We start from the raw sequence: 17,096 nt of genomic DNA, 5'->3' as shown, positions 1-17,096 counted from the left end.
CCAAATTAAAAAAACATAGTAAGTTGAGCCTCTATTATGGTGTCTTTATAAAGTTTCCACACAACTTGCAGAGATTTCACTTTTGGCACTGTACCCTTTAATTTCTGTTTAACTAACCTCCTCATTTTTGTGTAGTTCCCCTTTCTGAAATGAAATGCTACAGTGTTGCACCGCTGTGGTGTTTTTCCTGCTACAGGGATATTAAATTTAATTATGTTATGGTCACTATTACCAAGCAGTCCAGCTATATTCACCTCTTGGACCAGATCCTGTGCTCCACTTAGGACTAAATCAAGAATTGCCTCTCCCCTGGTGGATTCCAGGACCAGCTGCTCCAAAAAGCACTCATTTAAGGTGTCAAGAAACTTTATCTCTACATCCCGTCCTGAGGTGACATGTACCCAGTCAATATAGAGATAATTGAAATCACACATTATTATTATTGAGTTTTTTATTTTAATAGCCTCTCTAATCTCCCAGAGCATTTTGCAGTCACTATCACCATCCTGGTCAGGTGGTCGGTAATATATCCCTACCGCTATATTCTTATTATTAGAGCATGGAATTTCTATCAATAGAGATTCTATGGTACAGTTTGATTCATTTATAATTTTTACTTCATCTGATTCTATGCTTCTTTCACATATAATGCCACTCCCCCATCAGCCCGACTTGTTCTGTCCTTCCTATATATTTTGTACCCCGGTATTACTGAATCCCATTGATTATCCTCATTCCACCAAGTTTCTGTGATGCCTATTATATCAATATCCACATTTAATACGAGGCACTCTAATTAACCTATTTTATTAATTAGACTTCTAGCACTGGTATATAAGCACTTTAAAAACTTGTCTCCTTTTAGCTGTCTGCCATTACACGATGTAATTGAAAGGGACTTTTTTTATTTGACTGTTTCTGATCAGACCCTGCCTATATTTTATTATTTTCCATCCTCTCCTCCCCACTAGGACATACAGATTCTTTATTAATAGATCCTCCCCTAAGGGATGTCTGAACCATGTGTTTCTCCGAACCTGTCGGCTTTCCCCCAGTCCTTAGTTTAAAATCTGCTCTACGACCTTTTTAATGTAAAGTGCCAGCAATCTGGTTCCATTTTGGTTTAGGTGGTGTCCATCCTTCCTGTATAGGCTCCCCCTTTCCCAAAAGTTTCCCCAGTTCCTAATAAATCTAAATCCCTTCTCCCTACATCATCATCTCATGAGACTCTGCAGTTCTGCCTGTCTAACTGGCCCTGTGCATGGAACTGGGAGCATCTCAGAGAATGCTACCATGGAGGTCCTGGACTTCAATTTCTTACCTAGCAGCCTAAATTTGGCCATTTAAATGACTTAGGAGCTTACATCCATTTTCAAAAGTGACTTAGGAGCCTAACTCATTGATTTTCAATTAACTTTAGACAGCTATGGGTCAGAGTTGTAGACGGTATTTAGGTACCTAAGGATTGAGATAGGTGCCTAGTGGGATTTTCAAAAGCTCCTACATTCCTAACTCCCACTGAAATTCCTAGGCACCTAAGTCACTTTTGAAAATGGGAGTTAGGCTCCTGCATCATTTGAGTGGTTTTGGAAATTGTCTCCAATGTCTGTATAGTGCTTTTAAAAATACAGCCCATATACTGTGAGAAGGGGGCTGTTAGCAGCTATAAACAGAGAGCCTTTGGGCAGCCAGCACCCTCATTACTTAGGATATGTAGGGCACTGGGTAGTTAGAGTAGGAGGGAATTAGGTAGTTTACGGGAATCACTTGCACCTGTAGGGAATCTGATAAACTACTGGAGTAATTAGCTGACCAGCTGGATAGCTCAGAAAAGAAAGCAAGCAGTATAAAAGGCTGAGACCCATTGTGCTGTATCTAAAGCACCGGGCAAGAAATAATAATAAAGACACTTGGTGAAGGTACCTCGTGGAGTGTGTGCGCTGTTGAATCACTGGGAGAGCTTACTAGCCAGGGTTTCCAGGGATGGAGGTGGACCAAGCTTACATGTATATATATATTGGTATATACATATATAAAAAGCTAAATATGCAAAACAAAAAAACCTTCAGTATTCTAGGCACATCTTTTTGCACCAGCAATTGCACAATTTTGGTGACTAATGGTCTGAATGCACTTGCAAGTCAGATGGGGCATCTAAATAGGGACATCTAAAGGTCTAACTGCGCTCACATTTCATTGCATGTGCACAATTGTATGCACAAGACTGAAAGTTGATATGAGGCCAGGATACAGTCAGTGTCATAATATACAAAGAAGCACAAACACATTAAAAAGGACTGCAGTCCTCCTATTAAAGCAAGTAGCATTTTGCTGTTGACTTCAATGGCAACAGATTCCAATTGAAAAAAAATAAGTAAAAAAAGGAAAACAGATTTGTAAAGGGAAAATCTATAATTAAGTATAGTCCAGTCATGTAATGTATTGTGACAAACCACCGGAGAGAAGATACTCAGAGTTAAATATTCTTCATTCTCCTTTAATTCATTATTCCTGACACTTACACATTATTCTCAGCTTTCTGTAATACTTGGGCACAGTAAAGTAAATGAAAGGCAGAGTGAGAGATCTGAATTTTAAATTACTGGGTTTAGCTCTTATAACATTGGATGGGGGGGAGAGGATTTCAAGAGTGGGCATACTCATTAAACTGTAAAAGTCCAGGAGCAAATGGAATAATTGCATGCCTATTTGAATGTTCAATTATTTGATATTCTCACATAAGCATAGGTTGTGTGTAAACATATGTGGAAATTGTGGGCAAGCTAATTTCATTCCTTGAGACTTTAGCCTTCAGTGTTATTATAAAGCACAGTATTTTTGTTCTGTTTAATATTTTATATATATATAATCTACATACACACACACAAAATGACTAAAGCTTAAAAGCGCTGGTAAAAATTGTGCAGACTCTGTTACTAGAAATTGTATCAATCCTTTTTGATCAACTGCTCTTTCATTAAAATTATTATGGATATTCCCCTGAGATCATAATGGCTTCTTCAAAGCCCATGCAATCTTTGAATTGTTCTACATAAAAACAAAAATCTGCAAGTCTTAAGCATATACAGCTTTATGCATAGGGAGGTCGTCCCCTCCCACATTTCGGGGAGAGACCCAGCCCTGCCCCTTCCTCCCAAGGCCCTGCCCCTTCCGGGGCAGGAGGAGGAGGCAGAGCTGGCTCCATACCGGTACGTGCTCCATTTTACTTTCACCCTTGATTTAAGCACAAGTAGTTCCTTTGATGCTGTGTGATTAAATATGACCATTTATATCATTGATATTACCACTGTTATACAATTACAACAAATCTTGTACCAAGTATGTCACGTAAGGGGTCAATGGAAAAGTTATGATTTTCTAAGTATTATTATCCTGTTTATATGCATCTTTGTAGCTGAAGTTATGAATATTGGCTATGCATTGGTATCTTATACATGTGTTGTATTCTTGGCTAGAATTTACATTAGAGCGAGACAGCTATGTGTTGATGGCCCATTAAGGGCACTTCACCCTAACAATGGGCCATAGAAGAAACTCATCCTGCCCCATAATCCTTTCCTGTGGATGCCTCAGCCAGAATATGGACAATGGGTGCCCATCTGAGTCATCAAAGCATGTAAGGGCATGTGATATGTTCATGTGACCCTGGACTCCAACTTGGGCCAGTAACTTTCCATGCACTGAGTGAGCTATGAGCTTCATTTGAGACAGTAAATTTCCAGGCACATGGCAGAAAATATAAAAGACCCCCTGAGATATCTCTATTGTCCATGTTTCCTGCCCTGATTCTCTGGACTGTGGATTTACAACTAAAAGGAGAACTTTTGAACTATGGACTGAGGAGCTTCCAATCTTTTGGAAGTCACCAGAGAGACTTTACAAACCAACAGTCTATTCCATCACTGCTACAAAGATGCTACACTGATATAAGGATTTTGCAATCACTTGTTTGTATATGATCTATTAACCATTATTAACTCTCTTCTTCTTTTCTTTTATTATTAAACCTTTAGCTTTAGTTACTAAAAGGTTGGCATCTGTGTGATTATTGGGTAAAATCTGAGTTATATATTGACCTGGCTAAGTGGCTGATCTCTTGGGGTTAGAAGGACCCTACAGTTGATGAAAATGGTTTTCAGCAAACACTTATCATATAGTCCAGTGTCTGGGTGTTAAAACCAGGGCTGGAATGCCTATGGAGACTGCATTTTTGACTTCTTGTTAACCACTGTGGTGAGTCAAATGTTTACTTTTGTTACTAGCTCTATCATAACATAATGATAGAGTAATGACCAGTTTGGGGTCATCTGGCACTATTTCTCAGCACTTTGTCCTGAATTTAGTATCTTCAGCTGTGACCCACTGAGGCACGGTGATAGTTGCACAAGACTTTTCTTTCTGCAGGGTTGATGCTGAGAGGAGCTGAACACCTGAGACTTCAGTGAGAGCTACAAGTGCTCAGAACCACTCAGGCTGGGGTTTTTGCAAGCTCTTATTCTCACAGACTGGGATCACAAAACAAGAAGAGGGCCAGGTGCAAACAGTGCTACTGAGACCTGTTTCTGAAATAGAATTATCATTCACCTGTGAAAGCACGGTTCAAGAACAGGTCATATATTGCCAAGATATAAAGATGAGAAAATGCTTAACTTGCATGTGGTGAGAAAATGTGTTCATCTGCAAGTGATTAAAATTAGGAACACGTGTATTAGATGGTTGAAAGAAAATAATCCAGTTAGTACCTGTAAGTTGCAGGTTCAATTATTTCCTGCCATTCCACAGTTATTAAAACCTGACAAAACTGTTTAGATTGTACAGTGAGGGCCACTATAAAAAAAACCAGACAATAGAAAGAGCTGGGGGTGCTTTTTTACAGGTAGCTGGTGCTTGTGAAATTTAAAATATGTTTTTTTCTTTTAATGGATGAATATGGTATCCATTAAACTAAGAGGATTGACTTCAAGCAGGTATAGGGCCTGATCCAAAGCCCACTGGTGTCAACCAGAATCTTTCCAGGGACATCAATTAACTTTGGATCAGGTCCACAGTTCAGACAGGTGACAGCCCTACATTGCTGTGTCAATGCACCTGCAGTAAATCCTGATTTACATCCCTCTCCTATCCCAGTCCTCAGCTACGCATAAGTAGAGCCTGCCAACTACTAAATTACATGCTGTTCTTTGTAATATGGACAACTGGCAATTCAGCTGAGCCCACCACAGTGAGGGTATCATTCTGCAGCCTTTCCATGAATACTTCTCCTGACTTCAGTGGGACTACTCACCTGAATGATGCCTGCAGCACTGGGACCTACTTGTTATCTGTGACCTACGGAAAGATTTGACTCCAGGAGTGAAGTCCTAGCTCAGCTGGATTCAATGGCAAAACTTCCATTCAGCGGATCTAGGGTTTCACCCTAGGTCTCTAGAGGTGAAAGACTAGTTTTATTTCCAGAATGGGAATATACAGGATTGGGATTATTATCCCCCAAGAAATTTTGTGGGACATACATGAAGGATGGTCTGTACCACAGGTGAAAAAATATGGTCTTCAGAAGAATCTGTGGCCACATCCAGCAACACACTTAAGCATATATGTAATTTTAAGCACATGAATAGTTCTGTTGATGTCAAGCTTTCAGGTGAAGGATATGAGACCAGCAAGTCAATGGGACCACTCACATGCTTAAATCATATACATGTGTAAGCATTTTGCTGAATCATATCTTTTAAGAGATGAGGACAGAAGTGCCAATGGCAGGGATGATTTAAAGATATCCAGAGAAGGGCTGAACTGCTATAGAGGGAGTCATTTTCCCCATTTTCCTTTTGATTCAAACACTAATTCATTATATTTATTAGAACATGGTGCCCCAAAATGAGCTGCACACTTCACAACACATACAAGATGGTTTAGATATTGTTTTAATTTTTCCACCTGAGATGTTCTCTCCCCCTTTCTCTGCCCTTTTTCTCACAGAGACTAGGTGGGTGAGGTACAGTGTTCACAATCCAGTTACAACATGGTTTCCTGGATCAAGTTGCATCAGGTAGAAGCTCCTAACAGCCTTTAGCATGTCCAAGAACTTGTGACAATTATAACTAGCTCAAGCTAGTCAAATTCAAACTAGAAATACAGCACAATTTTTATCAGTAATATTTACCAATAATTAACCATTGGACCAACTTCCCCAGAGATATGGTGGATGCTCCATCACTTGAACTCTAATCAAGATTGGATGTTTTTCCAAAAGAAATGATCTTTTGCAGCCACAAATTACAGGCTTGGTGCAGGAATCTCTGAATGAAATTCTATGGCCTGTGTTATACAGGTTCTCTTCTGGCTTTAACATCTATGAATTAATTAATGGTCGATGACCGTATCAATTCAACACTTCCCTCCCCTGTTTTCACTGAGTTGGCCCAAGAGCTCCATAAGCTCACTGGTTTGGTAGGCCTTTGCTCATTTGTTGATGCTGGTTACCGCTCTCTCTCAAATCTTCCTTTCTTTGTAAGGCTTGAGGTGAGACAACACCAGCAATATGTGGAGTCCACAGGTCTCTTTCTCCCCAATCTGTTTGATTTTAGCACTATGTACTGCACAGAGACTGTAGTGACTGATTATTACTGCATGGTGTAACAAACTGTATATTTGAGTATGTACAACGTGGCGGAGTTAACACTGAAGGAAAAACCTTAACTTTTGGAATGTGCTGACTTTTGAGTGCTTGATTTTTCAGCTTTATTGCTGCATCACTGCTAGTTTTTCATTTATTAAAATGAATCTTTACTAGCTGACATGCTTTCCACACTCCCGCCCAAACTGTTTTGGTACCACAAAATCGAAGGAATAATGCTTTCTCATCAGCAGAGTTTGATTTACAGAAAAAGTGTCTTAATGTAACATGACAGATTTGGGTGATGAGCCATTTATGCTGCTGTTAATTCAACAAAGACTTGCTACAAAAAGGACAGGAATTATACAGAACATATTGACCAGATTTAATTTTTACTGAGGGGAAATGTCAACTTTAATGCAAAATACTAATTAAAACATTCAGTTGCCAGCTCTGCTTTTCTTTTCTTTCTGATTGTAAGGAATATACCATGCTAGTTATATATATCCCCTTTGTACCCATGGAGGAGAGGGCAGGGTTTGCCACACAGAGTGTAACTGATGGGCCTCTTGCTCACTCTCAGATACAGTGGAGTATAATTATTATGGGGATCATGTTGAAAACTTATATTTCAATGTCAAAATATAAATGAGAATGTACAGAAAAAATATTTTTAGCTACCATGCAATGACAAATTTCAATAAAAATGCTGTCTATTTTTTGAGTAAAGTCAGTAGTGACTTCATGGCCTCTCACTCCTATTGTTTGACAAAAACTAGGTCAGACCCAGCTTTGCAGTGGGTCTAACATTCTTTGCCTTAATTCTCTCCTTGCTTATAAAACACTTCTTTACCAAGATCTCTAAAGCCTGTAAAACTCCACAGAATAGCAGCTCTCTCAAATTTAGGGATGGCTGAGCTTGTCTAGTCAAATTTCAATCACACTCAAATATCCTGAGTTTGAAAGTTTGACTTGAACATTAAAGAGATCGTATTCTGCTCACAAGAGAATGTGAGTTGTAGAGGAAATCTATGAAAGCTCAAGAGTAAACAGTAGTTGGTCCAGTGAAAGATATTACAGTAATTTGATAATTACAGTAATTCGATAAAGTATGACATCATTCCGAAGATCGTAACTATACTTCAGCTGTAAGAGGAGAGCCGAGGGGTAAGAAAGAAGAGAAATAAAGAAAAATGGAGAGTGCAGAATCCTGGCTAAGGAGGACAGAAAACCATGAACTCTATTTGCTTCTGTTGTCATCTTTTCTTTTGTGTTTTCTAGCTCCCTTAGTTCTCACATGTACACATCTGTTGCATCCTTTTTGGCCCACACACTTTCCCTTTCTTCCCCCCTCCCATTCCTTCTTTCTTACTCCGCACTCCACATCAAGCATTTTAAAAGTCACTGATTTCTAAATCTTCTTACAGCAATTCCCTTTACTGCTTGTCCTCCCTCTGCTGGGACTCTCCCCCTCTTCTTATGGAGGGCAAAGAGCAGGAGGCAGAGCTGATTCAGCAGAGTGCAGGGCAGACATATTTGAAGCAGCAAATGCAGTTGGGGTGGGTTCTTTTTTCGTAATACAGAATTTACAACATTAAGAATTTACAACACAGAAGCACAAGAATCAAGTCAGCACTTTACCAACCAAGTTAGTAGAGGTGAAGTATCTATAGTGTAGCAGAGAGACAAGTGGATCGAGGGAATATCTTTCATTGGACCAACTTCTGTTGGTGAGAGAGACAAGATTTCAAGCTACACAGTGCTCTTCTTCAGCACGTGGACACAGCAGAATGAGGCAAAAGATTAGGACAGAGCTGCAGAAGAGTTGGGATTTTAGCCAAAACTGTAGCAGGCTGCCAGGACTGGGCATAACAGCAGCAGAGATCAACAAGTGAAAACTGAGAGAACAGATAGATTCTTTCTCTGCCTCACCTCAGCTGATATAAATCAGTGCACTTCCATTGTTTTCAATGGGGAACTATGCTGACTTACATCTGCTCTCTTAACTTGCACAGAATATGTTTAGTTATTAATATTATATCCAGCACTGTTTTACCTGAGTTTTATAACAATTAAAGATAATCAAATCTATTGCCAAACAACTGCCAACAAGTCAATCTCCACCAGCTCCTTCTCCCACCCACTGACAATATCTTTTTACACTACAAACTCTTGACATGGCTGCTTCCATAATGTAAAACATGCTGTTAGTAACATGTGATGTTATGATTTTGTATTTACACCATTAATACAGTAAGTTTTTCTCTTTTAAAACAATTACCCAGTTGCTTAATTTTACTATGTAAATTTTTGTATGAAGACAAAGGTCTATTAGAAAATAAGCATGCAAGACAAGTACCTTGGGTTTCAGGCTTTCATGATCAGGAGGCCGGGAAAAAGACTTAGGTGAACTCAGCTCCCTGGATCTTGACAACGGTGTACAAGGTGACTGGCCTGGGACAGGAGATCTACATGGTGTTACTGATATAGTGGGCAACTGCTTAGGTCTTGCAGCTGATGAATAAACTCTATGTTTTGGGTGTAGTGAGGAGGAATTAAGTTGTGGTGAGTGGGAATGAATATTATAGGGTGGGCAAATAGGCGATGTAGAAGTAGCAGGTGACGAAGACCAATGGGTTGAGACATTTGAAGGGGTAGGGGAGACAGGATTCAGTTCCTGAGCAGATATCTGGGATGAACCTGCTTTTGATTTATAGGTTGGATGCATAAGATTTGGAGAAGAGGAGGAACATTTTTCTAGGATAGGGGAGACTATGCCTTTTTCATTGGCAGGAGAGGATAAAGGGTATGATTTACAAGTGAAAGTGGGTGAGTAGGTGTGGACTCTCCTAGACTTTTCAGGCCTTTGGGGTTTGTGGACAGGGTAAGGCAATGGTTTTGTAGGAGAAAGTGCAGGGTGAAGGGAAGAAGAGTGTCTCGGGACAGGGGGCGGCACTGACGGTGATTTGGGTTGTAACAGGGGAGACACAACTGTTTTCCTATAGGGAGAAATGGTGGATGACAGAGGATATAATGAGTCAGGAGAAAGTGTTCTGGCATGAAGGTGCTTTTTAGGGGAAAGGGATCTAGCCCGAGGAGTAGAAATGGGCTTTGAGGACAAAGGCACATGAATGGGTGAGTGAGACAATAGCGAAGGCCAATGTTCCTCTTGGCTTGGAGAGTTTGACTTAATAGAAAAGCTTGAGGCAGATTTCTTAGGAGTAGGGGGACTTGTTTTAAACTTTTGATCTACTGTGCATGTTGAGGAGCGAAGGGAGTTAGGAGAAAAGGTAGGGGGACAGGATGCAGGGGAGAGTGGTCTTTGCTGAGATGGGCCTGACTTCAGAATAGCAGTTAAAAGGGAGAGTCTGGTTGGCAGAGGGGATCTAATTCCTGACTTCAGCAGATTTCCACTAGATGACATCCTGCTACAAGGCTCATTTACACTACATATGGTTGAGGAGGAACCATAAAATGGGGAGGACAGTGGTTTAGGACTAGGTGATAATGAATGTGCTGTGATATGGACAGGGGTGGCAAAAAATGTGTTAAATTTCTTAGAAGAACAGGGAGATACAGACTGATCTGGAGAACCTGGCATTCCCGCTGAATTGGGAAAATATGAAACTGGAGTTGGACTCTTGCTTGGATCTGATGATGCTGTGAATTCAGACGTATTGTAAACATAGTTAGGCATAGCAATATTTGGCATTTGAAGGTTATTGGAGAATTGAGTACTGGAAGAAGGGCTGTTTAATACAGATGGGGATCTCTGGGACATGTAAAGAGGTGAACTGTGAGCAGTAGCCTGAAAACACGTAGATGAATCTTGTTTAGAAGACCTAGCTGCAGACTGCCACTTGTTATAGGATTCTTCCAGAGAAGAGGCTTGTTTCGGGTTAACAATCTCACATTCTACTTTCAGTTTAGTTGGAGAAATTAAGCAGGCAGCAGGTGGTTTATGAGAAAGATGATCAAAAGTAGAAGGAGAAGTTAACTGGGAAAAAAAGAAAGAGAAGTGTTAAAATAGAGTGAGATGAGGGAAACTGTTAAAATCTTACATATTGGTTGCATGATCATGCATAAAGTATTTATATTAGTACTATATTGTGGGCTAACAGCACCAGGGTATCTTAACTGTCAGTAACACAGCCTGGTGGGCTGCTTTCTAATGAGACAGGATTCAGAACAAACAACTTGTGCACTTAAATTATTTTGATGGAGATTTTGTTTTGCTTACATAAACAAGTTACCACTTCTTTAGGTTCCAGGCTATTGTGTTTCCCATTTAAGCAAAAACTGAAGTAATCATGCTGTCAGTAAGCATATGATGCAACTAGAAGTTATGGTCCTCAACCACACACACACACACATATATATGATCACTGATCACAACAATAGTTACATTGGTGTGAGAGCAGAATGTGGCCCTAAATATCTATAATATATTTAGTGTCCAATTCTGTTCCTCATGAAATAAGGTCCTACACAATGTGAATAAGGGTGATAGAATTCAAACCGTCTGTCATCAAAAGGATTACCTCTTATAATGTCATAATTACATATGAAAGATATCTCCCTCCACTGAAAATACAGTAGAAACCCACTACAGTTTATATGACTATGTATGGATGTCCTTAGTCAGGCAATGATTTTCCTGAGTAAGTACTTCAAGATTTAGTCCATATGGTTTAGAATTTGTCAGATAACGAGTTGATATGTTGCTTGGTTTGCAACTAAAATAAAAACTAGTCTTTGCAGCATACCACACTTGAATAACTACTGCTGTATTACATTTGTATCAGACAAATAAGGAGGAGGAGGTTTGCAGGTTCTTGTTCAGTTTTTATAACAAACAATTTCTACACATTACTCATCTACTTTCAAATTTTAACAAATACTTCTAAATAATAATATTATCGGAGGGTGATCGAACATCTTTTATTCCAGACAGTCCTGAACCATTTAAAAAACTTCTGGCCTGATCTTGCGTCCACTGAAGTCAATGGAACAACTGCCACTAGCTTCCATAGGAGTGAGACTAGGCCCTTGATATACAGTGAGCACCATTTCTATTTCTCTTGATATTGCTGAAAATAATTAAATGAAAACTTAATGGTTAAAACTAAGTCAGCAATTTCTAACAGGTATTGTATTTCCTTTGTTAAGTACAGGAGAAACTGTGACACTGTGTGGTAATTATTGTTCACTTTTAAAAGGTGACCACATAGATGATGTGGTGAATGTGTACATAGATCAAGTCACACTCTACTGAAATGTAGCTTCATCTCAGGTTGACTGCATCAGCTGCCAACCAACACATGGGGATTGCAAGGAAGAGCAGAATCTGTCGAGGAAACAGAAAGAGCGAATACAAGTACCGGCAGGAACATGGAATTTGCTCAGGACGCTAGAACTAAGACCCCATTTCTTACAGCAGGGGTTCTCAACCTTTTTCTTTCTGAGCCTCCTGCCCTTCCCCCCCCCCCCCACTATAAAAATTTCACAGCCCAGCTGTGCCACAACAACTATTTCAATGCATATAAAAGCCAGGGCCAGCATTGGGGTGGGGGAGGGAATAGCAAGCAGGGCAATTATCTGGGGTCCCATGCCACAGGGGGCCCCATTAAGCTAAGTTGCTCAGACTTTGGCTTCACCCACAAGTGGCAGGGCTTGGGCCCCCAGGCTTTAGCACTGCACCTCCCGGCTTTGGCTTTCTGCCCTGGGCCCCAGCGAGTCTAACACCGGCCCTGCTTGGCAGACCCCCTGAAACCTGCTTGAGGCCCCCCAGGGGGCCCCAGACCCCGGTGGAGAACTGCTGTCTCACATAAAGTATATTTGGACCTTTAAAGATTAGGAGCCTGATTCATTATAGCCTCTTTACACCACTGGCCTGAAAGTGGGGGTAGATGTACTTTGCTCCTACTTCAATGCTTCTCTATAGTGCCAAAGCTGTAGGAAGTGCCTTTGTATAAACAAGAATCAGGTCCTAGAAGTGGTTAGGTCCTCATTTTTAATGTCTCATGCAGCACCTCCTGCAGCACTGTGCTATCACCATATTAAGGAATTTGTTCAGTGGCAGTTCAGAGGGAAGAATGTATCTGGCATTCTGATTGCTTCTTACTATTTTTATCATCTATTGAGCAATGGACTTGGCAGTTTACAAACATAAAACAGTATGTCCCCTACTTCAAGGATCTTACAATCTAGCTGAAGCAACACTGAACTCTTTGATGGGCACCTTGTTTTTTAGATTTCTCATAATTATATTTATAACTGGGTTTTAAATACACACACCTACGTATATATATACATACACACACACACACAGACTATGACCTTGCAAAATTATTGGCAAGACTACCGAACCTGAAATCCAATGCCATAATAAGAATTAATCTTTTATGTTAGGTGTTTGTTTCTGTGGGGCACCTATACAGTGTGGGGCATGTAAGAGATATGTAAACAGACTGTATTTTTTCTACTACTTCTGCTTATGATCAGTAAGGACATGAAACACTGGGCTGGATTCATCAAAAGGTTAATGAGTTTTTAAAGTGTTAATGGATAGCTTTCCTATTAGCTATTTCATGGAATCTCCCATCATAACAGGGTCAGAAAAAGAATATCTGGGACATCCTGCCTTGTAACCTGGGATTTCCATGTAGGTAAGTTACCCAAAGACAAACACAGAGATCTGATATTGAAACTCTTACATTTCCTTTAAAAAGTGAGCGTTCTTGTAAATTTCATTGTGTCTGTGAAGTGGGAGCCAATACGAAAAGCAGACTCTCAAAAGATACCATGAGAGCAGAATCCAGAATGCTGATAAACTACAGATTATTATAGTTTATTTTGTTTTATAAGGGCTAGATTATGGCCTAAAGCAAGAGCCTGTACAAAGAGAGGGTGCACCATTCACTCCCATCTATGGATGACCAGCTTTGCTGGCAGATGCAGAAGGGGTTGGGGAGAACCTATACCCTCTAGTCACAAGGTGTCTGGGTTTGTGTAAGGGCACAAGGGGGAAATGAGGGAATGTTCTCTCCATGCCCTCATACACAACTACAAAAGATGAGCCACCCTGCAGCCTTATGTGCATCTGTCATCATTCATCAGCTGAATCTAAACTCACATCTGCCATGTTTTAACATGGAATATTATTTGTTTGCTCCTCCCTATTCACTAAACATTTGATCGGTTAGTAATTCATTAACACATGAGTTGATCTAGTGGCTTCTCGCTTCTGGGGCAACTGGTGCTCCATTATGCCATGTGGGTGGAGCATGAGCGTTACAGAAGAGAAAACGGAGAGAACTGGCTGATTTATGATCACTGCCTGCCTCATGATTCCCGGCTACTTCAACAACCACTTCAGGCTTACAAGAAGTGAGGGAAGCAGAAGAAGTGATAACTAGTAAGTTATTAAATTTGAAATACTGAACTGCTTTTCATACTTTGAATATGACATTAATTTTTTTTGCAGCAATGGTCAAGCAAGTTAAGGGTGTTTGGAACATCTGTTTACTTCAGTGTCAGTCATTGTTCTCCTTCCCCCACCGACAGGAAATGAAGATGTTAGTGATTCTTTTAAACAAATGTTGTAGTATATGTACAATCACCAAAGTTGACCATAATGTTGATTTTGTAACCGAGATCATTTTACAATGTAGACGCCTATGTAAGAGACACCTCTGTGAATAATACCAGTAAATTTACTAGCAGATAAGTAATATCACCTTGTCCAATCAGTCCTCCTAGAGAGAGCGCTGATCACAGTGCATCGTTTGAGTTGTTAGCCAGTCCTTCAGCCACCCATTGGCCAGGCTGTCAGTGGCACCGGACACGTGATCGGCATAGCATATCACAGCCCAGAACCCCTGGGCTCCAGCGATCTGCCAGCCTTAGCCTCTCAAGTAGTTGGAATTACAGGCGCGTGCCACTACACCCGGTATAAGTAACGTAGCCATTTTAAATTTTCATAATTTCCCTTCATTTTAGGGTTAATCACTACACTAAATACTAAACCACTAAAAGCAAGCGAGTTACCATAGAAATATTGAGAGGAGCTCAGTAGAGATGGACTTTGAACACCAGAAAAAAGCAGCTTAGTCAAAATGTATTCTATTTATCACATACAGGGTAACAGATATTATTTAGACAATAAAGAAGATGGGAAGAGTACATAAAGTTGTTGATCTGTCAGCCATGTGTCTTTAGAACAATGACCTGAAAGGTATACACTTGAGGCATACACATCAGGTATAATAAACATTTACCCTGTATACACTCAGGTATAGGATTAATACAGTTGAACAGTCTTTATCTGAATTCTTCCAAACTCTGCACAGAAGGCCAGAGGCTACATTTTTTTTCCTACACTGCCAATCAAGTCTCCTATTGCTTGTCAGACCATCAAAAACTCATTAAGAAACTATGGCATGTATATTACTCTCTGTTTCACTTATAAAAACTTTGCCATATATTTGATAGCTGCTACTGGAGAAAATTCCTAACCCTTCCATGATCTGTGTGGACTGAAAGTACCACAAGTAAATTTTCATCTTCATTTCTTGTAAGCTGCCTCATCAAGGACCAATTCTTTTGTTTCTTACACAGGCAACACTTCCTATCAGCAGGGTTCCTATCCCAGGGCACCCCCTAGGCCTTGAACCAGGCCCTACCACTCACCCAGGCCTCTGCTCTGCAGTGTCCAGGTGTTCCTGTATGCCAGTCAAGTCTCACGAGGCTCTGTCCTCAGACTGAGCCTCAGATAGTCCACCCTCTTGGTGGTTGTCAACAAACCCACACCAACAAGTCATCCCACAGATGTGGTAAAGCTCTCATCCAGAATGCTTCTGCAAAGCTGTGGGCCAAACTAAGGTCACCAGTAGTATAAAACAATAGTCTTATCACAGGTGGATCCACAACAGAACCGTGCTTCCTTCAGGGAGGGGTCTCCAGGCAGTGCTCAGCTGAGGACTTCTTGCCTTTATCCAATCCTTGCTCCAAGACCTGAGGACTGGAGATCTGCTCTCCTGACTCATGTGCCACGAACTGAGCTGGTCTTCTCCCTTTTAAGCTCCTCTCTCCAATACTGACATCTCTCACATATGTCGTGGGCCAAAGCTGCCTAAACCCACATTAATTCCTTAGCCCTGTGCTGCCCCATGTGGGGTTTGTATATGCCATCATACTTCCATTGACTTCACTGGGACTGAGCACAGCCCAATGAATAATTCCTCGTGAAGGATTATATCCTAAGCTCCTTTCTTTTCGGTTTTACTCAGTCATAAAGTCACATGAGAACACTGAGATCACTGGGAATTTGAGTAAAAACTGAATAAGGACATCAGGAGTTGAGCCTTGGACATCAAGAATTATTCATTTTGTTAGAGAAAGCAACAGGGCTTATTTTCTCTTTAGAAGCACCAAAGGGCTGGATTTTCGGACTAGCACAGCTCTATTGAAGTGAAGGGATTTACATCAATTTACACCAATTGAGGATCTGGCCAATTATGTTTTAAAAAAAGAGAAAATTATTTCCCCCTCTACAGTTCCCTGCAGACAATCTGTGCTCCTTCCAGAAACATCAGAAGTCAAGTTTCTGAATGTATGCACAATTTATTTACCCTCTGGTTCAAATTCATCCATCTCCAAATAAAATAAACTCTGAACACCATTAGTTATTTTTTTCTTTAGAGTCCTAAATTTTGCCTAATATAAAACCATGTGCCATGTATAGGATAACAGAGTAGTTATCTTGAGTTATAATTCAAGGGTTACCCTTAACTCAACTCCCATCCACACAAAACAATCTGTAGCTTCAGTTAAGTGGTGCTTTGAACTCAAATTCCCTGGCCAATGGTGGTGGGGGGGGGGAGAAGGGGAGCAGGGGGAAGGGTGCGTTGCAGCTCAAATTACAGCAATTCATCAGCAGCTAATCCACTCTAATCATTCTGTTAATCCAGTCACTCTGTGCTGCTAATCCAATCACTATTTGTAACTCCAAGTGTGGTTTTGAAGTGGGCTCACTCTCACCTGAGTTAGTTAAGTGCAGTAACTCAAGTGTACTAACTGTTGCAGTGAAGACAAGCCCACAGAATGGGCCTTGCACCTTGAGTTGTCGTTTACACCCGTGCAAAGACAATGAAAAATGACACTAATTTAGAACAGAAGCATTTTATACCCTCTTTGCGCAGATGTCAATGACTGCATAAGTTTCAGAGAAGGGAAAATTCACATACAGGTCCTCAGTGCTAAATCAGTTTAGCTCCAAGATCCATTGATTTCAATGGAGCTATGCCAATTTTCACAAATTGAGAATCTAGTCCTACACCTTTAGGTTGTGTTGTGATGAGTAGATCAGAGAGGCAAGAAGAAAAAGATTAACAGATCTGCACCAGCTACTCACCTCCACCTCTGTTAACAGCTCCCTTTATACACCCTCTCTACTGTG

The 17,096-nt window shown here is 40.5% G+C and overlaps 1 protein-coding gene across 1 annotated transcript in view; it reads right to left on the bottom strand.

Annotated features, from left to right (window-relative positions):
* Positions 1–17,096, bottom strand: part of MLIP (muscular LMNA interacting protein) — a 169,803-nt gene that overhangs the window by 82,893 nt on the left and 69,814 nt on the right. Inside the window, exon 5 of the mRNA XM_073335117.1 lies at positions 8,997–10,634. Within this exon, the coding sequence (XP_073191218.1) occupies positions 8,997–10,634 (1,638 nt within the window). The remainder of the gene's footprint in view (positions 1–8,996; positions 10,635–17,096) is intronic.

This window comes from Lepidochelys kempii, chromosome 3 (assembly GCF_965140265.1).
Source record: "Lepidochelys kempii isolate rLepKem1 chromosome 3, rLepKem1.hap2, whole genome shotgun sequence".
NCBI classification, from domain to species: Eukaryota; Metazoa; Chordata; order Testudines; family Cheloniidae; genus Lepidochelys; species Lepidochelys kempii.
This window is presented reverse-complemented; position numbering and strand designations above follow the sequence as displayed.